Raw genomic sequence first — 22,630 nt, 5'->3', positions numbered from 1 at the left:
CTGGTCATGACGAGTGGAGATGATAGTTACTCGCTAGAACAACATGATTGAAACACGGCGGCCTCTGGATTTGACCTCGGTGTTTTCCAGTGGCTGTTGAACCCGTAACTAGTAGTAACAGTAATTCGCGCTCTTCCCAAGATCCGATCTCATTGTTGCTGTGTTGATCCGAGTCTAACCTGAAGACGGGACATTGACAGAGACAAGACAGAATTAAGCACTCGGTTAATGGTTGCATCTTTTTTTGTAGGCCCATCCTCTAATCCTCCATCATCTTGTTTTGACTCCACCGTTCCCACTCACGCGCGATAAGTTAAGTTGAGAAGAGTTTAGATACGATACGATATTGTGAGGCTAGCGGCACTGTTGGATGGGCACCATTCCTAATTTTATGTCTGAGTTCAAGACGACAGAATGAGGACATGGCATTGCCGTGGATCCCGCTTCATTACAGCTCGACTTTTTGCTATCCTTTGTCCAAGCTCGTTCGTGAAAAGAAACTTGTGCTAGTTATGTCCCTGAGTTGGGCGCGCCGCACCGTTGAATGTGGCATAGACACCTACCATAACGGGCCATTTCCGGCCCCTTTTTGCGTCTTTATGTATGTGCACATTACTAGTTAGAGATCTTCTTGACTCTGTTGCTTAGAGATCGATTGTTTGATCGACATTGGAACTTGGATTTTACCCAGAGCGTTACCATGTCGCGAGAATAATGGGATGGTCGGTCCACTTTAACAAGCAGGTTGAATGCTCTCCAATCGAGGTCCAACAGAACCCCTGCTCTCGAGTACTCTGTTGTTTCAGTCATTTTGGAGCCGACCCGCAGAAGGGATAAGGAACTGGGGTATATTATTTGTTGCAAGGACCTGAATAATCTTGAAGCTGGTGCTCTGTAAGTAAAGTGAACGGATCTCATTGCACACATTGCACCTATTTAGCCATTACATCAACGAGAACCCGTGAATGACTGTCTCTTTCTCAGCCTTGCCCTTGTAAACTTTGTATCCATAAACGAGAGGAGAGGAGTCACGGGCTCCCCGCTCTCGTATAGATCCATCATACCATGACCCTTGACAATTTAATAAAAGAACCTCGACCAACCCAACTAAACTCTCCCTTACCATTCTCGACGTCACTAACAGATCAGATCGTTTCATTGAGTTCATTGAAATTAGACTAGGCATTTTCCATCTCCATCTCCATCTCCATATCCATCAGTAATCTTATCTTTTTTGGCCAGGTAACGATCTATCTCGCCTCTTCTTTTCCCCTCCCTGTACCAGCCCCAGCCAGTTAGTACCCAATTCAAGGTTACCTTTGTAGCATCTATAAACTTTGGACAAAAAGTCAATCAACAAATATGGCTCTGGCTTTGTTCAAGTTAGGTTTGGCTTTGCTGACCCCCCTCTAACATCATCGTCTATACCACGTTAAGAACCTTGTGAATGGTACGATATGCAAAGTCAGTCGAGTCGTTCGTAAAGCTTCTCTTTTTCCGTGCAATAGAAAAGAACCTTGGCTTGGAATCTGGGGCAGTCATGCATGATCCTTGTTAGAAAAAAGACACCATAGTTATCATTTCTGCAAAAGTTGGCACCTGTGCGATAACATCGATCGATTATCACCAAGGAATTCTTAGCCAATAGCTTTGGTTTATCTTTTGATGCCCACCATCTTTTGTAGTTCACTATCCGACTTCAACACCATCTCCGAGACCAACACGAACTGCCGCCAAGTGCAGTTCAACACTGCGAAATGCACTGCAACCTCGTCTATGCGAACGACTACACCCTCTTTTTTCTTCTTTTTTTTTTATTACCATCCTACGATACCCAATTGTCCAATAGTCTAAGAAGCTAGACCTTCTCCGATTTCTTACGTGCGTATCGTATTTTTGTTTCTTTACACACACAAAAAAGGAACCCTTTTTATTATTTGAGCTTAAGCTTGAGCTTGAACACGGACGTGGCAAAGTCGCTTCGTAATGTCTCACTCTGCGACACTATTCCCAACCAAAATAATACAAACCCCTCTTTCTCCTCTTCTCTCGGCTGTTTGTGTTTGTGCATGCTTGGAGAAGAGTCACGCAAGCAACTGAACTAACTAGACTACGTGGGGGGTTATTTCTGCGGGTTGGAGGCTGGGGGACGAGGTATTAATGTTTGTTATTCCTTGGGGTTTTACCTTGTGCGACTTTGTTTATAATGTCTCTACGCGTTTCCTCTTGCATTTCAAGAGTAACCATTAGTGGACGTGGTAAGATGTACAGTATCATCATCAGCATCATCTGGCCGTCAACCGAGGCTGTCATGCATGGTACAGACCAAGACCGCCATATTGTCTTTCTTTCATTGCATGTCGCTCTGACCGCTGTCATCATGACTACCTGTCACTGACCATCTAAAGTTGAGGCTCCGTCTGTTAAACCTTAACCACCACTAATGGTAAGCCAGAAAGACCACGATACCCTAGGCAAGTTCCATCGTGATATTCGCACATGTCAACCCCCCACGGTTAAGTACTGTAGCGAGACCGGCTGGTAACGTCTCGTTTCGAGGCGGTGTTACGAAGCACAGCTGATTTAGACGTGAGTTGTCTTGTCACTAGCCGACGAACCTTGTTGTACTGTACATATGATGTCTACGGGTTTACGTGGACTGTTTCTTGCTTCAAGCTGTCAAGAAGTATTGTGAGCAAATCACAGACTTGACCGGGTAATGCGACTTCAGGGTCTGCCATCCATCTGCAAGCCGCCCGCCACCGCGGCAATCGGTTCATATGCATTGCATCGTGAGGGTGTAGAGGAATCAAATTCTTCCGTCCGCTTAGTATACTCTTTATAGAAATATCTTGAGAATGTTAAACGTCTTGTCTGTATCATCGACATTGAGCTGCGAACTATGCCACTCTCATATGCATCACTTGTGTCACTCTGTGCCAATTGACAAGACCCAACTTGTATGAGAGGTTTCCGTCCTGCGGGACTTTTTCAATACACGACATAAGCTCTGTTGGGTAGCCTCATCAACTTGTTGGGCTTACCTATATCGTTCAAACACGTCTCTCAAGCGTCATGACCTACACATCACTTGCATTGAGTTCTGGCGGACAAAAACTAGGCCCACCTAATCACTCGATTTGAAGGAAGCGACCAAGATCTTAGTGATGGATAGTTTATGGGGCAGAGCCTCAAGTTGAGTTACTGTAGGAACAAGCCGTTTTAGTATGCTAAGCCTCTGCCTAGTAAAGATTTGAATTCAGTAGCCCGACTATTCCTTAAGTTGTAAAGAGGTATAGTTATAATCAAATTGTTCAAAGTATAGGGTAACCACAGCTGGAATGCTTTGTCATGTCTTGTCTGGGGTAAATGCTTGCTTTTCATCTTTGACCACTCAAAAGCCTCCAATGTCGCAGGTGCTACCGCAAAAGGGTCAGAGCTCCCCCAGACCGATGTCATCTCGCCTTGAGTCCCTGTGAAGCTTGCATCATCAATCAGCCTTGCCAACATCAACATCAACCTTGCTTGCGCGTACTCTTATCAATACACACCGCATTTTATATTACCAGGAACATATCACGAGACTTGAGAATCCTTCCAAGTCGCTTGTAAATATTTCGATGTGACTAGCCGACCAAAAGAACCCATCCGGCCCCTCCGGCTTTGATTTTCGCCATCAGCCTCACACAATGATCGCGAAACCAGGCTTCCGCGGTCTCTCGAGTCCCGTCAATCGATCTAGACGTCTTCCTACTACCATCGGAGCCATTGTATTCTTCATAATGTGTCTCTCCTATCTCCTCTTCTCCATTGCACCTTGCCTGGTCTACGGCAACTGTTATCGGGGCTATTTGAGCGCTTACAGCTTCGATGCTGACTTGGCTCACAACCCAACCTGGATGGCTGAGATCCCCGACGATGTATACCTCACGAGCCTCAGTATACCAGGAACGCACGATACCATGACCTACGAGATAGAAACAGAGGTCCTGCAGTGCCAGAATTGGAACTTAACAATGCAGTTGGAAGCGGGTCTTCGCTACTTTGACATCCGCGCTCGTGTGCGCGACGATGAGTTGCACATCTACCATGCCAATGGATATACTGGATTTAGCTTCGAGGATGTTATTGGCTACATGAACGACTTCTTGGACAGAAATCCATCCGAGACTATTGTTATGCGTCTCAAGCAGGAAGGTGGTCGCATTGGAGACAACAACACCCTGTCATTTGAAGACGCCTTCAACCAATACCCTCTTGGGGATAGACTCTACAACTACAGCTCTACTGCTCCCCTGCCAACGCTCGGAGAACTTCGCTCCAAGATCTTTGTGCTTGAAAACTTCCCAGCTAGGCACGGAGGACCTTATGGCCCCAAGTGGGAGGGTCCTCAGATGGTGCTCGAAGACAAGTGGATCATCCCCGATATTTACCATCTTTCCGAGAAGTGGACTGCGATTCGTGATGCGCTCGAGCTCGCGGCAACAGCACCTCTAGACAACGAGATCCTCTATCTCGCTCATATCTCAGCCTCTGTGGGCGTCTTGCCGATCGAAGCTGCGGCTGGACCAATGAATCGCACTGTCACTGGGATGAACGATATGACGGGCCAATGGATCAAGGATTTTGAAGAGAACCCAGACACGAGCCGCACCGGAATTGTCATTATTGATTTTCCAGGACGGAAGTTTATTGAGGCCATCCTTCGGTGGAATAACTCATTAAAGAAATAATCATAAGCAAGCGAATACCCCGGATGAGAAGCTGCCGGAAGAAATGAGGATTGTCGTCTACGTAAGAGAAGTGAGTATACTTGGATATAGACAGATCATCACAAGTTAATTATGAGTAGAAATTACCTTGGATCCCATCGTGTTAATTGGTTCCCACAAGGTAGAGGTAGGTGTCTATCTGGTCTCCTTTACTTGCTGTGTCGAACAAGTCATTGATTTAAAAACAAGCATTCAAATATTAACCAGGTTGTTGGTCACTTTGTCTTTGTATCATTGTCAAGCTTTTTTCAGCCAAGGTTGGCGTCTCACTTATACCCCACACCCATACGTGTAACTACGATGTATCTAAACAATGTCATATAATTTCCCACCTTTAGCGAATCAGAAACCTGTCTAATGACTGCATTGCTTCAAATATTGACATTTCCAAAATGAAGATTTTCACTCAAGTCTTCCCTTTTCACCCCTCTGCCCCTGCATTTTGGGGACGTGGATACTGTGGCGTCCGGATGCGTTTCACCAAGCGTAGTGAGTGAATCCAAAAAGATAAGATCGTCAGGGACAGAAATACCAAAAATCAAGGCAGTGTACGCGTTCAGTTCAGCTGTGTTTATCATACGCGTACCCTGTTCCGATTTCTGTTCTGTTTCAACTATTCCAGACCCGGTGAAGAGTTTGTGTTTGATTGAATAAATATGATTGCGTTGTCCTGTGCACCCCCCGATTGTTTTGACCATGACGTTAATGATTGCTTTTAAGATCGACAATTAGAGTCATGGGTGATTGAGTTATGCTGATGGGCTAACAAGCAATGGACATGCTTAAATTGCATGTTTATCTGGTGTAGATATTGTGAATCCCGATGTGAAGAGGGATTATCCTGACTCGATATTCAATGTTGGCTGTAGAACCGTTCGTAGTTGAGGCGTCGTCCAAAGAAGCAACGGCTAGACATTAAACAACCCAGAATAAATTATATCTAACCAGTCAATTATCAGAGCAGAGTCACAGCAAGCAATTGTATATAATTCCAAGGTTTCATTTCACTAACTCATATGTACATCTCCCATTCAAGACATCCATCGTTCCTGTAGACTTCCAAAAAATACCAAAGCCGTAGCAAATGGAATCCCGTTATCCTACACCCAAACACCCTGCATAACAAAATAATAATAATAATGCCAAATCAATTCATAGGATTCCGAAATCCGCTCTCCTTTTTTGCACCCCTTATTGAAACCTTGTGGGACTTGGGCTGTTCTCACGACTTAGGTTCTCAAAGCTATCCACCATGGCTAGGACGCGCGTTCGCGCTCGTTCTCTAGTTAGCGGAATAGCTTGCGCTTCCATCAAGATGCCCGAGGAACGATCCGTAGAATGTGAAAAGCGAGGTTCTAGCGTGGCGAGTTCGGGGAGGAGAAAGCCGCCTGCCGAGTTATTTGAATCGCCGCGTGTATGTCGTCGGGAGTGGAAACTTGGACGGTTGTGAGATGGTGTGGGAGAGGGGGAAGGGGATATTGAGTCTGCCGGTGAAGGAGCGCGGTTATGGAAGAGAGGACGGGGTTGGAGATGTGAGGGCTTAGGTTGTTGTAGTGTTGATGTTGGTGGTTCCTCTTCTTCTGGTGGAGGGGGTTGATGTGGCTGTTGTCTCTTCATCGGCTCTCTCTCCTCCTCCTCCTGTGCTTGCAAGGCTTCTTCCTCTGCAAGTCGTTTCTCCTCGGCACGCTTCTCATCGAGGAGCTGTTGCTTTTCTTCATATCGCTGTTTCTCATTTACTCGTTCTTCTTCATCCTGAACAAGTCGCTGCTTCTCAGCCATAGAACTGCCCTCCTGTCTTTGGGGTTCGCTAACACGCTGTAGAGTTGGGTGCTCATAGCCAGCTTCCATGTGCTTCTCCTGAACGCTCTCATCTCGTGACAAATCATGCTCGTCATCAGGATCGACCAATTCTGCTGCTTGCGGCTTCATCAAGTCTTCATCCTCACGATCGCTCCCCTCTTCGTTGCCATTAACAACTCGTAATCGTTCTCGGGGAACTGTGAACATGACCTGAACTAACCGCTGCTCTACAGCTCTCTCAATGTCCCAGTCAGACTCGGTCCCGGGCTCAGGTCCCGACCCTCCGGACATCATAGCACCTTGCGGTATAGGACCGAGGCCCTCCCAGTCTTGCCGACCCTTCTTCCTTCTAAGAAGCTCGCCACGCAGACCAACCAGACCGGGCTCATAATCACCGCTCACAGGCTCTTGATCAAATGAACGCCGCACTCCAGACATGTCTTCACGGGAGGACTGAGGGGTACTAGCCCCTGAAAACACCCTTCTGAGAGAGCCCAACCACCCCCTACGTGGTTTTGATTTGGATGGCGACGAAGGTTCATCATCGTCGTACCGTTGACCTCGATCCCCCATAAGGAGCGAAGGTCCTTCGGCTTGAAGAGCACCAAATGAGGAGTGAGCAGTATTGTAGCTATCGGAAGATGAACTTCCAGGCTTTGGGTATTCGGCACCAGCCACCAAGAAAGCGGGAGCCAGAGGGTTGAGCTGTCGTGCCTTAGCCTTGATGCTCTCGGCTGCGCTTCGTGCCGATTCGGACAAGTTAGATCCGCTTCGCGATTCGTCATCTCGTAGAGCAGTTGATCGTGTTGAGTTGTGCCGCGTTGGGGAAGTACGGCCCTGGCTGTTACCGAAGCTCCCTTGGTTCTGGCTTCGACGGCTGTTCATTCGTGCAGGGCCGTCTACGCCGTCAACGTTCTGGGCATTCTTATGTTGGCTCCGTCTACTGTTCATGCGTTCGAGTAGTCCCTCTGCAGCATCAACCTCGGTCACCCAATCCTGGACCTCAGGATCGTGACGGCGATTCTCAGGGCTAGGTGTAGCTGACGCTCTGCCTCCTCCAGGAGTAAGACATAGGGGATGCGGCATATTGTTTGGGCCGGTAGCGGTAACTGGAGTCTGGAAGGGATCTGAATGAACATCAGATGTGGGTGTTGCGACATGGTCATATAAACCTCGGTTCTGGTAAATTTCTTCTTCATCATCCTCATAGATTGGGTGAATTGGTCCAGGGAAGCTCCCCGCTGTAGGCACATAACCTCCGCGCGATGGTCTCGACATAGGCTTGTGGGGGATGTGAAGTCCAGGCATTCCGCTTCGAGCGCCTCTCATCGACTCGTAGCCGAGTGATCTCTCTCCAGCAGGATATGGGCCACGGCCATACCAAGCCGTATTGTCGAGCCCCCAAGGGTCATTCTCTGTCATCTCGGGAAAGTCACTGTGATAGTAGCTGGGATCTTGGGACAGCGCCCGGACTGCTTCGTCTCGGTTGTTGATGTGGCGTCTGCGCTTCTTGTACCAGCACAAGGCGGCAATGATGATACCGATCAAAGCAGCAATGCCAAAGCCCAACCCGAGACCAAGACCAAGGCGTTTCGAGTTGGACCCTTTGCCGTTATCCGTTGGAGCATCATTCTCTTCATCCGACGAAGACACGGAAGAGGGATTCGTGTAGCTAGATCCCCATGACCCGGAAGTAATGTTGTAAAAGCGAAGGGAACCCGACGAGGCCTGGCGCTTGATTCGACTTGAAGAACTCGACGTCTCCCATCCACCATAAACCATCAGCATGTTTCCTGGCAACACCGCAGCACCATGGCCATATATTCCAGTGAAGTCGGGCTGCTTCTCTGGAATCTTCCACTGCCATCCGCTGTAAATCTCGCTCATCTCAAGAATGGCAAGTTGGGGTTCTGCAGGAGTATTGACATCACCAACCCAGCCTCCAATGACAATGATGGAGCTGCCGTCTTCGCTCAAAGTTGCAGTGTGTCCGGAACGACTGTAGACATTATCCGCAGTAGTTGCCGCCCTCTTTTGTTTAGACTGGGCACTCGTATCCTTGATGGCAAGATCTGACTTTGGGAAATCACCATTAGGAGCTCGGATGTTTACATAGCTCCATGTCTCGGCTGGCAAGTTCCATACGGCGACTGTGCTCATGTTGATAAAAGCCGTTGTAGTATGTCCTCCCAATAATACATAACTCATTTGCTGCGTGACGGTGCCAGACTTATTGGTCATCGAAGGCGTCAAACCAGTCAGAGTAAAGCCAGCAATTGGTGTTCGTGGTCCGCCGCTGGATGCCACGCTCATTTTGTATGAAGTATAAGTATCTCCATCATTCGGCGCGACCCTCAACATCGTCTTGGTATAGTTCGCATCGCTCTGCCAATCCGACGTAGCTCCAGACTTTGGCGTTTCGCACATACCACCGTAGGTATAAAGAGTAGGCTGGTCCATCTCGGGAGCGAGACTGGAAGAAAAGGCGACAGTGCCGCCGAGGAAATAAGGCGCACGACGGGCGTTGCTGTTTTTGAGACCTCGACGATACCAGTCGCCTCCGTCCTCGTAGTCGAAGCTCCATACATCACTGATGCCAGTCTTGCAGTCGCCTGCGTACACGAGGACCGAGCCGTTTGCCGTTCTTGCAGCGCCAAACGCAGTGCTTTTGGGCTCGTCATCGAGAAAAGGTAACGTCGTGCTACCCGCTGGTCGACCGAGTGTGGGTTCGTCCGCATCCACGCTCGCGGAAAAGTTGAGGGATCTAAACTCGACCTTGCCCGAGGCTGTTTGTCGAAAGATGAATGCTAAATCCGAGGCACTGCACGGTACGCTGCCGTCGACGCAGGTAGGATCTGGCATGAGAATCTCCGTGGGCACATATGGGAATGATTGCGCAGCAACGGGAGATACGAAAGGAATGGTTGCGAAAAAGAGGATGAGAGCTGTCGTGCTAGTCATCGTGGGTCTTTGTGGTTGTGCAGACCGAGATCTGCTGGGTATGAATATTGAAGCCATGATGAATTTTTGATGTGTTGAGCAGGTCCGCTAATTCAAGGCTGCTGTGGTTGTTGCTGCCGCTTCGAAGCGTGGAGATGTCGCCGACGTAGTCACTGAGCTCTCATACCATCATCGTCGCCATACAGCTCGAGAGCTTTGGAGATTTGACCTTGATTCTGTTTCCTCACTTTCCCCCCAACTTCCTTTGCGTTGAATGTGGTTGATGTTGCAAGGTGAGCGTGCACTAGCAAATGTCGTATGTGGTCTGCTGATCGTCGCACGCTTTCCCGGGGAATGTAATAGTCAAGGGTCTCGAAGCGATGTCTCGGGCCTCTATGCGTGCTGCACACAAATGTCAAAGCTTTCGATGTTGGTAGATCTGCTAACAATTGAGAGGGCCTCGAGAATAGGCCACTGATGGGGTCGTGTCCAGGTTTAGATTGGATGTTTAAGGGAGAACAAACAGTAAAGCAGAGTGTTAGAAAGAGAGCAGTAGAGCCACGCAAGCATGCAGAGAAAGCGAGAGGCTATGAAGAAGAAGGTGCAGCATGTACGAGCAGGGATAGTTAATCTTCTTGCTGGGAGAGCCTGGACACTAACCATCCAGAATGGGACAATCACACCACGAAGCAAAGTTTGCGATTAGTCCCAAACTGTCAATAGATTGATCCAATATCAAGATTCTATTCGCGCATGCGAGAACGACTTGCCGCTTTCTGTTGAACCAGACTCGAAGATGCGATTGTTTACCGTCGTTGGCACGGAAACACCACAAGTTGATGGTGGGGTAGCCCATGGAGAATCCTTGATTAACACTGACGGGAACAAGGACAAGGACAAGGGTGCAGGTAAGAAACGATAAAGGCTATCTCCATCACATGCGAAAGACGCCACAACTAAAGAATGGACGTCCAACTGCTGAATTGTACTGAAGAGGTAATATGTTGTTTACCCTCGTCTCATCTGATCCAATCGTTCAACAATCACAAACAAAATATCTGACCATCTGCATATGGATGGAGGCTGTCAACGACAATAGCGGTTGAGGCTTGAAATGTGGCTGCCGCTATCCGCTTCCCGGTAAGTGTTAGTGGTTGGGGGTGTATCCTTGTTATTCACCACAACAACAGCCTCTTTTCCCTTCCCTTTTCTCGTGTCGGCGTCAATGACAACATCATACTATGGGCAGCTCTCCCTGTTCTGTACGCTTTGTTCCATGTCTCAGGTCATCATCAATACTTTGTTTCCCATCACACAGCCATCGATCATCAACCCTACTGCTGATTACTAGGAAAAGGTGACCAAGCGTGATGACAGTGGAGAGAAAAGAAGTTGGGGCGATCGTGCTAATGTACCTAATCTTGCCGAAAACGATCAGTCGCCCAATCAACTACTAGAAAACTTTAATCGACTTCATGGTAGTACATTGTATTCCAAATGCCAATAAACCACTGTACTAAGTGCTGTTGATATGTGGAACTCTTCTCACACATGTTGGGCGACATCACGGTAATAAGACTAATGTCACCAAGGAATCTTTTATACTACATTATGATTCATTGGCATATAACTATCTAATAACCGCACAAGACGACTCAAAGATGTTGTTTCATTCAAGGGTCTTGTCACGATCTAACAAAACATCCTACAATTGCACCACTTCGTGTTTTCAAGCCCCAACCACCTCTTGCATCCTTCTCAAAACAACACAGCCTGATAGCCGGCTTATGTTTGGGTATCACACAGAAAAAATCATCTCCTTTAGTAGTAAATCTTCTCGGTCCAGATAGGAGGTCGTGCTCCCTCAGTGTCCCACTCGATGTTGTTCTTGTCGTTCAGTGTGCAACCCTCGTCTGAGATGGGGATCACCTTGCTCGTGTGGAGCACCTCCTGCTTGGAGATGCCAGCAGGGTCAGCGGGGATCCACAAGATGGGAGTCTCGCTTGTGATTGAGGGTGGGAAGTAAGCGTCTCTCTCAACCTCCTCACTGTAGTCGAGTCCCATGTTGCTCTCATGGGGCACGAGCTGGCGCATGGTGGCGTAATCGGCGTAGATCCAGGGCTTGAGCCACTTGGAGAAGAAGTTACCCTTCTTCTGAACACCGCCAGCACCACCTGGTACGAACTTGCCGACGCGAGTGGACTTGGAATCGCCATTCTGATCGGTGTTGGTTGTATTGTTGGTGGCAGTGTGGCCGCTCAAAACCTGGCCATCCTCAATCTCGGAACCTTGGGTGCTTTGCTGAATTCGCTCTTCCTCGACCTCAAGAGAGCGAGGTAGGTTGTAGAGAAGAGGGTTGAGAGCCTTGGCCATAGTAATATGGAACAGGATGGAGAAAATAAGGAAGATGACCATCAGAACAGCAGGGCCTGCAGCCTTGGAGACGATAAACATTCCGATCAGACAGATCTCGGCGAGGTAAACACCGACGAAGAGCTGCTTCAAAGCTCGAGGGTAGATAAGGCCCCTAGTGTCAATCTTGGTTTCGGTGACGAAGAGAATGTTGTAACGGTATGCAAGGTAGAACAGAGCCATGCCGATAGTCGACCAGAAGAGCATGAGAGGGGCGATGACAGCGTAGACAATGCCTAAAAAGATTAGCAAGAGAGGAGACACAGGACCCAAGTGGTAACTCACTAATGACAGCAATGTTGGTGTAAACAGGCATGAGACTTCCCCAGGTAAGAGCGCTGAGAGTGGTCCACTTGTTGTACATGGCTCGGGGAGTGCTGGCAAGGAACTTGTACAAAATGTTGAAGATGACGCAGCCGATGACTTGGGTCAGCACGCTTGTAGCAATACCCAAGCCTTGAACGATGAAGTAGGAAATGTAAAAGTTGGACGCAGTAGGAATGGACGATGAGAGCATGGTGAAGACCTGGCTAGGATCCTGAACGATTGTGACAATTGACGAAACAAAACTGTTGGCAAGTGTCTGGACGAGAAAGACCTGGAGAACCAGGAAGACGAAGTAGGCGTTTTGTGTGTAGAGCTCAGCTTGTGAGATGGAGACACAGCCGGCCTGCTTGGCGCAAACGCGCATGAAAATAGGAACCATGGCCATGAGGATGGAGAGAGCAACAGAAGGCAGAAGACCAGAGATGACACCAAGGATGACCTATATAAGTTAATGTGATGTTACAAAGTGAGGTAACTGCCAGACTTACGCTAGGAATACTCTCGATCCAAGTAAGACCGGGAAGAGTCTTGATGGTGTTGACTTGGGCGATAACACCGACAATAGCAACAGGAATGGCCCAGAAGATAATGAGGATAGCAATAAGAGCGGAGATGGCGTATCGGCGGATAACGACCTGCCACCAAGGGTACTTCAGACTCTTCCAGACAACTTCGTCAGGCTTGACGCCAATGTGTCGAGGTGCCATGTGGAGGGCATGGTGGTGAGTGGTGGTTTGGAAAGCAGCCTGAGCATCAGATTGGGTGTAGAATTCGACAAAGACAGCAGAGTGCTTCTCGTAGTTGCCAGCGAGCCAGTTGGCCTGGGCCTCGTCAGCCTTGGGGATGAGAGTCTTCAGCTCCTCACGACCCCATTCAATAGTATCAACCTTCCTGCCAATAAGTCCAAGGGGGCCAGTGCGGTGAGAAGGTCGCTTCTTCTGGGGAATCCAGCGAGCAGCGAGGTCACCAGTCTCGGGGTCAGTTGGGCCAGAGTTTTGCTTCTCAGCCTCAGGGCCAGACTTCTTCATAGACTTGATGCGTTCCTTGTTGCACAGCTTGAGCAGCTTTACCTCTCCCTTTTCGAGTTTCATGGCAACCTCGTCGCGTTCTTCGACAATCTCGTCCACCTCCTTGGTCTCACCAGGGATCCAAACGTTCTTGACAGAATCGTTGAAGAGAGTACGGATGCGAGCCTCGTCGAGATAGTCCTTGGGCACTGAAGTGAAGAGAACGGTGCGAGACGAGATGCGCTTGGCGTACTGAGGAGTGAGGAGGAATGCTTGTCGCACGCTGACGTAGAAGAGACACTCGCGCATGATGGTGTACATGACGAAACCATAAACGATCCAGGCGATGAAGCAGTGGGCGTACAGCCTGTTCCTCTCCTTTGAGCTCTGAATGTTGATGTTGCTGTAGGAGAGAAGCTCCAGCTCGGTCTTTCCGTTGCCGCCAGTGGCATTGACAGGAAAGAGGACGGGCCATGTGATGCAAAGACTCACGAAGCAGATGGTGCAGCAGATGCGAAGGAATCGGATGAACAAGTAGGCGTCGAGACTCTGATGCTGAAGGGCGTAGGCATCAGGAATCTTCCAAAAGGTACCCATCCAACCAAACCAACCGCCTGGCAACGCAGGACTTCGTTCACTGCAAGACCGTTAGAATCGTTATTGTAGGTTTATGTGGCGCTTGAAACTTACTGTTCTCGCAGCGAGCCTAGATAGGTTCTGGGCGCATAGAAACGCCTATTGGATTTACGCAATATGAGGAAGATGAGGATATAGACACCCGACGCAACGAGGACGGGGACAAGAGTCGAGACCATGCCTGGGAGATGTATGTCAGTTTGCGTGTCGCATTTACCAATGAAGATATCCAAGTCAACGTACTCGACACAGACTTGGGCTGTGGTCCTCTGGCCTCGCCAGCATTGCCCTTTTCAGTTTTGGGGTCGGGGAGGTTGTCCTCCAACCAACTGATGAAATTTCCCATGATGACGACCCTGCCGTATTTGTTGAATTAGGTCGAGATCGAGCCCTGGTATGGGCGATTGAGGATTGATTTGACGACTCTTGGATGGAAACGATTATGGGAGAGGGCCGTCGTAGTCGAATGTGGAAAAGGAAACAATTAAGAAGAAATTGAGAATTAAATTAGGTTTGGACTTGTTAGTATTCCTACCGCTGGCGGGGCGAGTGGCAGGTAGATTAAGATGAGACGGGACGGACAAGAGGTAGTCGCGTTCCAAAGTTGCGATTAGTGCAACAGCCCACTCACTGTGATGCTAACCAGAACAAGGCAGTCTGGGAACGAAAAAGCTTGCGAAAAAGGAGAGTAAAACAAATTGTGGAAGGGGAAACCTGGCTTTATGTGATTAGAGTGTGTCGTAGTAATTCAAAAAAGCTGGTTTTAGATACAGATGAACGGTTAGAGGTAACCCAGCCAGGCCTTGGTACGGCATTCAGCTTGAAGTGGATGGGTGGGTGGGTATTTGCAGGTGAAGGTGGTCGGGCGGTCGTCAGGGGCGTGGGACAAAAAGACAAAAGCTTAGCTCTAAAATGGACCCCCTTAATCAAGGTGAAGTCATGTCTCAGCCCCAGATGAGTTCCTGTGATTTTATTGTGTTAATAGCAAAAGCAAAAAGAGAGACAAAGCCCAATTAATCAGTAATGTATTTTCTATTTCTTCCAATCCCCTGAATTGACTCATTATTGCTGTTAAGCATATTAACTGTGGTGGTGATGCCATCAACGTCAGTCAATCAAGACAAGGTGCTGATGGCGACGTCACAAGATAGCGCCCAGACTTGTGCAGCATTGGATCGCCAAGTCCCTAGAGCTTTTGTCTCTCAGTCGGAAAAACATCCACCATGAAAATCCTGGTTTGAGCCTAGATCGATTTGGACCAATCAATTGTGGATAATCGCGCCCTACCCCCGGTAACCTAAGTCTATTTGAAATGGAACCACTCAAGCATGGTTAACATTGCAAATCATTGCTATTCTTTTGTAGTGATCCCAGACGATAACACGGCAACGATAATTGGAAATGATACCAGAAAACCAGTAAAAATAGGTCGGTATGCATTTCTATCATGAACCGCCAAGCGACTGAATGATACTCTAAAACGGGACCCTGCTTTTCTCCAAAGTAACACTATAAAAATCATGACATTAAAAGGTGAGGGTCTACAAATCCCTTGCCCATTTCGGCTTTTGAAGCTTGGCGACGGGAACGGGAGGGTGGTCCAAACTGACCCAGCATCGTCGACGTGGACAATTGAAATGCGCTACGCTACTGTAAATAGTGTCACTCGCTAAATGCTGTACGCGCATGCTTCAGTACAGTACTATGTTACAGTTGATAGACGGTCAGACCGATGAGACAGGGGCAGAGACATCTCTTGTGATGCCCTATCCGTGCTTTGCTCTACTCGATGTCTAAACTCTAGAGTCTAGACCTGGCTTCACCACAAGTATCGCGCCCTCAACCCAAGTCGAGACCTTTTTCTCAGCTTGTGTCGTCGAACGAAACAGAGGCGCAGCACCAGCAACGGATGCTCTCCCGTCGAACGACAGCTTGACAGGGATGTTTGATGCTGATGGCTTCATGTTTAGTTAGGTGTGTGATGTCAGAGATGCAATGCAGTCTTCACTACTGTCTGAATTATTAGCACGAGCACGAGCGCAAGCACGCACAAACATGATCGATGAATCAACCCTCACAACCTAGCCGGAGATCATGATGGGAATGTTAATCGTCTCCCCTTTTAGGAGGCCTGCCAAGCGCACATCTTTTTGAAACCATCTAAACTCATTCCGTGGCGCTACCTCTTTACTACTCAATCTCCCCTTGTTTTTTCGGATCAATCCTGTCAATGATGGCGCTTTTTGACGCCAATGACATCAACCAGACTGCTCCCCAGGTAATCATGTCGATCTGGTCTTGGACTAGATTAGTTGATTGTGACAGATTGACAGTCATAATTATCGCTTGATAATCGTATTCATCATGTGCTGTTTTTTTTTAAGATGATAAAAAAGATCCGAGCATCGATCGCCCTTTGATCCTTGTCGCTATTAGTGTCTTGACCGACATCATGACTTTTTTTTTTTTTGCCGATTTGGGTGCTCTCTGAGTTGAGGCCTAATTAAATCATTGAATCCATGACAACCCACCTGCTTGCCTCTCTGCCTGAGGACGGTGCTCTTGCTGCGGTGCTGCGAGTTTATTCCAAAGGCTAGACCCTCTAAATCTTCCCCAGTATGCACGCGCCAGTCTCTCCTCGGTATTAGCGCCCTAGAAATGATGCTGGTTCAGCTGAGATGTCCATCCATCTTTAACTGGCTGCCCTTCTTAGACCGAGGTACGGGTAATTTAATCTTGTTCCATCATGTCAAGTAACTGAACCAATGATAATTCATGTTGCTAGTGATGAATTGATTAAATTCCCACTGTCTCTCTCCCCTCTCTTTGTTCTCAACCCAGTCTCTCAGTGAGAGTCTCAGGTGACGCCGTTACCGCAAACGTCGCCTAACAGAATGCCATAGGTAACGCTGCGTCACAATTACAGCGACAACAGTTCTTCAGATAACTGCTACCATTAACCCATTGTTTACTGCAAACAATTTCTGTGGCACCAAGACAATATCTCTCTCAAGTCCAACACAAAAAATCACGTGTGTGCTACAGTATCGACTCGAAATGTTTCACTCTGTGGTCTGGTCAAACATTCCAGACTCCCATGGCATTGTTGTCTCCCTTTGTCCCTGTGTTCGAGGTCAGGAGAGCAAGCCGACGAGTAATGGACAGTTATACTTGACGTAAGTATGTCTATATTCGACTTGGAACTTGTTCCAATGTCATAAATATCTTCCATCTTATAAGCTGCATTCTCTTGGCGATTTTAAGCAAGGGACCTGAGCAGATCATCGATGGAACGAGAGGCGAGTTCCTGGTGTACGCAGGTTTGTGACGCCTTGCGCGTACGAGTTGTTTGCGTCGTTGTGAAATGCAAAGCTAGTGACTCCATGCTACAGCGTTTTGATCGTTTCGAAACCTTGTCACTGTAAGGCCACATCAAGTCGATTTCAACATAAGTCATTCATTCCAACGGTAATACGGTCATTCACTTTGCATGTTGAAAATACCCAGAGGCATCACCAAGATGCATCACTTCTCGCCAAAAGTTACAACCTTACAAGAGAAAACATCCTTGAAGGGACTCGCCCATTGTCAAAAGTTAAGCTATGTCCAGTTATCGGGATTCGCGACCCTTTTGGCATGTCAAACAAAGAAAATACGAATCGACTATAGTGAAGATCGTCTATGCTCCCACCATGATTAGTGCCAGGTCTGTTAAACAAAGAACTATCTTCTTTGTTCCTTAGCATCACATCAATGGGCAGGCAGCATTTGTAAGAACAGTGGAAGAATCAGTGGCCTCTTGACCATTAAAGATAGATAGCCATCCATACCAAGGAATCATTTCTTATTCAGACTTCTGTTCTCTAAACTTAACAACTTCCTGTAAATTGTATCGAGAATTGCAATGGCATCTTCCACGTCAAACGACGAGGAAATGGAGGGCACCCAGCCCCTTCACATCCCCTCCAACCCCTACGCAACCTCGTACAAGTCAAATTACACCATACCGGATAATGGAATTCTGGACGCTCAAGACCTCGTCCTTCTGCAGCATCTCAACTGCTCATACTTCTCCTCCGGCCGTCCTCCCACTCTTCTCGCCCTCAAGCAACACGCTCACTCTCTTGTCAACATCATCCGCAAGCTCGCCTTGACAACCAACACTTGCCATGTGGGACAGACCGAGTACCCAGAGACAGACTTGAATTTTGAGGAGCATGAGGCGTTTGACTGGTTGAACAACCTTGATGAACCATACGAGAACGACGATCCGTCCCATCATGATCCTCTTTGGGCGTTGCATAACACTGTCAAATCAGAATCGGAGACGTTTGGTATTGAGCATCATTGTCCTTTGACGCTGTTCGAGGATAGCGGTCCTTCTTCTAAAGGGGGAGATCAGCGTCGTCCATTTATGACACATCATGATCTTGTCATGCACGCCAATGAATGTCTTGAAATTCTCGATCACGAATACGGTGCTACTGGTGGTCTCATGTCTATTCTCCCAACTAACTTCGAAGCCCCCAAAGATCTGAAGGCGGCACAGCGCATGTCCGAAAGGCAGCTGGAAGGCGCACGGAATTGTCTCCTTGGCCAATGGCTTCTGAACCATCAACATCTCATGGGCCGAATGCACGAGCTCGAGATCAGTTATGCAAACGCACTCGATGTCATGGCAGGCGAAGCTCTCGTCCCAAAGCAAACGTTGGGTCGTGCCGGTCCCGATGGAGTTTCGGGGGGCCGAGCGATTGTGTATCCGCAGGACAAGTTCGTTCTTGTCAACTCGGGTCCAGATGTTACGGGCTACATCCACAGACTTCTCGATGCTGCTGAAGCTCAGATTGAACAAAAGGAGAAGATCTGGAAAGCAAGCGGCGCAGTCGGCGAGCGTATTTGGCGTGAAGAACGAGGCGGGAAAATCTACGCCAGGGGCATCGTTCCCGTCGACATTCCATCTCGATTCTATCGCATCAAGGGCAAAGGATCGCAGTCTCCTCTATTCATTATCCCCGCAACCGATCAACATCCAGGCACCGCACAGACACGAATCATCGAGAGCAAGCCTACCGTCGTCTCTGTCGTGACGCCTACTTGGCCAGAGCGTGTGTCTGATATAGAGGCCAAAAACAAGGAGCGCCTGGATCGGGCGGCGCAACTAGAGAAGGAGAACCGAGCTCTACTTCGTGAAAGGGTTGAGATGCAGGATATGATTGCTGTCAAGTCTGCCGAGATGAGAAGTATGAATGATCAGTTGGAATGGTATGAAAAGAATGCTGGAGTTCGAAAAGAGTGAGAAGACGATGCTCTCCTGTTTCCAACATCAGAGTGATGGCTGAAGGAATGTTTGTGTGATGGATTGATGGCTAGGAATAGTTGAAGCTGGGAAATATTTGTATTTATTCCTTAGTATAAACAGTGCTTAATCTGTTGCCACTGTCGGTTGATTCCATTACTAGCAACCTACCCAGGTTCAAAGGTGAACAAGTCTATTGAGGGCCTGTCGAAGAACCTTTTCTGTATACTTTGTTACCAAATCGTCCTTTTAACAGAAATACATTGGCTTGCTGGTCAACAGTGACACGCTTCCATGATGCCCCTTTTAGATTACCCAATGTACATCAGCCATAGAGACACTCGCCTCTATTGTCAGTCAAACCATTGAAGTGGCCAAAATCATTAAGCAATGTGTTTTCGATTTGACAATTGTTTGAAGCGAGTAATCCCCATCAGTGAGTCCTAATTGCAACAGTTGCATCAACGCATGACTAAGCCACCTGTGAAAGAACCCCCTCAACACCAATCAACAAAAGGCAATTGTCACCATCCATCATGACTACTCAATAGCAGCCACGATGCTACCACTTAGACGATATACTTCAGCCATACATAAGCCTCTACCCATAGCTTCCAAAACATTCACTCGTTCTCTTCATCTCGCTCCCCCGTTCCTCCTTGACGACTATGTTCCCCGTTACATGACCCTCAGCTCTCGCGATGCCGCCAAGAAGCGATCGTTGGCATACGCTCACCTCCGAAACTGTAACTTATGCCCCAGAGAATGTGGCGTAAACCGGTTTGAAAAGACTGGGATGTGCCTCATCGGAGATAAGGCAAAGGTCAATACAATTGCTCCCCACTTTGGGGAAGGTCAGTGACATTTCTGTCCCAAGCTTCATGCATGGCATTATCCCTTGCATCATCAGCTTCTTAGCTTGGGCTTCGTATTGTTCTATTCATCTTCTGACTTGATGACTAGAACCTTGCATCCAGGGGCACAATGGTAGTGGCTCCGTGTTTATGAGTGGGTGCAACATGAGATGCATCTTTTGCCAGAACTACGGCATATCCCATCAACGCAACGGTATGGACCTATCACCTGAGGAACTTGGTGACTGGTACATCAAGTTGCAGGAGGTTGGTAACGTTCACAATATCAACATTGTTACACCAGAGCACGTTGTGCCACAGGTGGCGTTGAGTATCCTCCATGCCAAGGATCATGGCCTAACCGTGCCCGTCGTTTACAACACCTCGAGCTTTGACTCTCTCGCATCCCTCCAGTTGATGGATGGATTGGTTGATATCTACCTGGCTGACTTTAAGGTGTGGAAACCAAGCACCTCTAGAAGGCTACTGAAGGCGGACGATTATGCCGCCACAGCGAAAGAGAGCATCAAGGCCATGCACGATCAAGTCGGTGACCTGTGCTTTACAGGAGATGGCATTGCTAAGAAAGGTCTCTTGATCCGCCATCTTGTTATGCCAGGCAAGGAGGACGAAGGAGCTGAGATTATGAAGTTCCTGGCGAATGAAGTTTCCACGGATTGCTTCGTCAACATCATGGAGCAGTACCATCCAGATGCACATGTTGGAAAGCCAAAGAGAGCAAAGACCGACGCCCAAGAACAAAATCAGCAAGCACGATATGCGGAGATCAATCGAGCCGTCAGCAGTCGAGAGATATCTTTCATCCGACAAGCCGCAGAGGACGCTGGACTCTGGCGGTTCAACGACCCACCTGGGCATGATGGCTTTGCTATCTGATGTTCCAAGTTGGCTATCATTCAGCCGTTGGCTTGCATTACTATTGAGCCATGCCATGAGGATGCCATTCCAAGCCAACAGCGGGTACTAACAACGCCACCACCTGGCCAGGACAAGCCATTTGGCGTGGTCAGTTTCATTCAATTGCGGAGTCAACCACATCAGGGCCTGTCAGCTGTTCTAGACCTGCGATATCTCTTTCAGGTTTCTGGCGGCCCAACTAAACCTGAATAGCCCTTCAAAGCCAAGCCTGACCAGTGTTATTGACAGCTTGGTGGGCCGAGTGTGGCAACCAGGCACGGATCTCATCAGAACAACCAACTGGTCCTGCACTAGAAAATTGACTTCCAAAGGAACACTAAGCCAAGTTCCGGAACTCGCTGTTTCGCTTTGTTGGAGAGCGAACATGGCAACAAAGCGTCCAAACTCCTCGTTCTTAATATAGCCGTCCTCTCAGTCACTTTGTTCGCAGGGGGATGGCAGGAACGATGGGAAGAACTGATATCTAGCAGAGAATCGTGCTGTTTCTCTGTGCCTTGCTTCTTTGCTATCAAAACCAACAAGCACAAATTCTTCAAAATGAATACTACTTTTACCCAAGTTCACGGTATGATTCAGCTACCTCCCATGGATGCAAGGATCACTCCCCCTCCGGAGGAATTAAACGTTGTCATCCCCAAGCTGCAAACATGCCATATCCTCCCACCCTCACCTCGATCCCTTCCGGGTACACCATACCCAGAAACACCCTCCACTCCAAACCCATCACCACGAAAGAGACAGCGCCGACGCTCTTCGAGCTCTCGGTCTCGTCCCTCAAGGTCAGATGCCAAGCAACAACCCCAAGCCAACTCGCGCCTCCTCCTCAAACCTCGCCCCTTTGAGACCCTTTTCACGGATCAGGCTTACCTTACCGGTGTCTTCCAGCAACAGGCTTCCCGAGCTTCAGAGCTCATGAGAAGATATTGCGCAGTTGAGCAGCAACTTCGAAACCTCGATGGTGACCAAGGACGACGCAAGCTGCGAAAGCAGCTGAGTTTTCTCAAATCTCAGATGAACCAGGCTGTCGAACAGGAAAAGATCGTTTCCTCCCGTCTCTTTGATCTGTATGTCGAGATGCAGAGTCGCGAGACGTGGGCTCAAGCATGGACTGCCACCAGCCCGAGTGTTGGGTCACCTTATTGCCTTGGTCCAGCTTCCTACAGCTTTTCTGCTCCTACTACCCCTTTGGTAGGCTCGTCAGCGGACTTTGTCCCAATGGGCTACTTCAACGATTTCCATCACTCTGCTGAGCCATTCTTTGCTCCCTCAGAGCCGGCAGTGTGGGGGTTGGAAACTGTTGATGAAGCCGCTGAGGATCTTTTGTACGGTCCTGATTCATCTTCTGCGAGCATCGAGTCAGAGACTACCCCAGCGACGCCCATTACCGCAGAGCTTCCCTTCGCTGAAGAGAAGGACGAATGTAGTACAGAGATCGGAGACAAGTTGGATGATTCCCGCTTTGTGGTGGTAAGGGAGAGACGAATGAGTCTCCCCTATCTACGTCATGCTTGGCCGGAAGCCTAAGCTGATGACCATGATGTGAATCTATTGCTGTACAGTTGACTTTGGGAGTTACCTAATGACACCAGGCAAAAGAACTGTTTCGTAGGGCATCATATTATCTATCATTACTAGCATATCAGTTTG

At 48.3% G+C, this 22,630-nt stretch overlaps 6 protein-coding genes across 6 annotated transcripts; 4 read left to right on the top strand and 2 right to left on the bottom strand.

The window, feature by feature from the left end:
- Positions 1 to 3,455: 3,455 nt before the first annotated feature.
- EDB82DRAFT_512523 (PLC-like phosphodiesterase) lies at positions 3,456 to 4,982 on the top strand. Its single transcript, XM_025737425.2, has 2 exons — positions 3,456 to 4,899; positions 4,962 to 4,982. The coding sequence occupies exon 1, from the start codon at positions 3,690 to 3,692 to the stop codon at positions 4,731 to 4,733; it is 1,044 nt and encodes a 347-aa protein (XP_025592287.1). The 5' UTR covers positions 3,456 to 3,689; the 3' UTR covers positions 4,734 to 4,899; positions 4,962 to 4,982.
- A 782-nt stretch (positions 4,983 to 5,764) lies between these two features.
- On the bottom strand, positions 5,765 to 9,083 carry EDB82DRAFT_512519 (uncharacterized protein). Its single transcript, XM_025737424.2, has one exon. The coding sequence runs from the start codon at positions 9,030 to 9,032 to the stop codon at positions 5,964 to 5,966; it is 3,069 nt and encodes a 1,022-aa protein (XP_025592286.2). The 5' UTR covers positions 9,033 to 9,083; the 3' UTR covers positions 5,765 to 5,963.
- Positions 9,084 to 11,333: 2,250 nt separating this feature from the next.
- On the bottom strand, positions 11,334 to 14,240 carry EDB82DRAFT_479765 (uncharacterized protein; the record flags this gene model as incomplete). Its single annotated transcript, XM_025737423.1, has 5 exons — positions 11,334 to 12,160; positions 12,210 to 12,690; positions 12,740 to 13,895; positions 13,949 to 14,075; positions 14,138 to 14,240. The coding sequence occupies 5 exons, from the start codon at positions 14,238 to 14,240 to the stop codon at positions 11,334 to 11,336; spliced, it is 2,694 nt and encodes an 897-aa protein (XP_025592285.1).
- Positions 14,241 to 17,696: 3,456 nt separating this feature from the next.
- Positions 17,697 to 19,601, top strand: EDB82DRAFT_297676 (uncharacterized protein). Its single transcript, XM_025737422.2, has one exon. It carries the CDS (start codon positions 17,799 to 17,801, stop codon positions 19,188 to 19,190), a length of 1,392 nt encoding a protein of 463 aa, XP_025592284.1. The 5' UTR covers positions 17,697 to 17,798; the 3' UTR covers positions 19,191 to 19,601.
- Positions 19,602 to 19,749: 148 nt separating this feature from the next.
- Positions 19,750 to 20,941, top strand: EDB82DRAFT_529132 (uncharacterized protein; the record flags this gene model as incomplete). Its single annotated transcript, XM_025737421.1, has 2 exons — positions 19,750 to 20,044; positions 20,154 to 20,941. 2 exons carry the CDS (start codon positions 19,750 to 19,752, stop codon positions 20,939 to 20,941), a joined length of 1,083 nt encoding a protein of 360 aa, XP_025592283.1.
- Positions 20,942 to 21,231: 290 nt separating this feature from the next.
- EDB82DRAFT_297678 (uncharacterized protein) lies at positions 21,232 to 22,614 on the top strand. The gene has a single exon (XM_025737419.2). The coding sequence runs from the start codon at positions 21,521 to 21,523 to the stop codon at positions 22,505 to 22,507; it is 987 nt and encodes a 328-aa protein (XP_025592282.1). The 5' UTR covers positions 21,232 to 21,520; the 3' UTR covers positions 22,508 to 22,614.
- The last annotated feature ends 16 nt before the right edge of the window (positions 22,615 to 22,630 follow it).

Source organism: Fusarium venenatum, assembly GCF_020744135.1.
Source record: "Fusarium venenatum strain MPI-CAGE-CH-0201 chromosome Unknown EDB82scaffold_4, whole genome shotgun sequence".
In the NCBI taxonomy this organism is placed as follows: Eukaryota; Fungi; Ascomycota; class Sordariomycetes; order Hypocreales; family Nectriaceae; genus Fusarium; species Fusarium venenatum.
Note: the sequence above shows the minus strand (reverse complement) of the source record. Positions and strands in the feature narration are given on the sequence as shown.

What these genes read in the sequence shown, in the direction of transcription:
- EDB82DRAFT_297676 (XM_025737422.2), top strand. Translation starts at nt 17,799, where the DNA reads ATGGCATCTTCCACGTCAAACGACGAGGAAATGGAGGGCACCCAGCCC.
- EDB82DRAFT_512523 (XM_025737425.2), top strand. Translation starts at nt 3,690, where the DNA reads ATGATCGCGAAACCAGGCTTCCGCGGTCTCTCGAGTCCCGTCAATCGA.
- EDB82DRAFT_512519 (XM_025737424.2), bottom strand. Translation starts at nt 9,032, where the DNA reads ATGGACCAGCCTACTCTTTATACCTACGGTGGTATGTGCGAAACGCCA.
- EDB82DRAFT_297678 (XM_025737419.2), top strand. Translation starts at nt 21,521, where the DNA reads ATGAATACTACTTTTACCCAAGTTCACGGTATGATTCAGCTACCTCCC.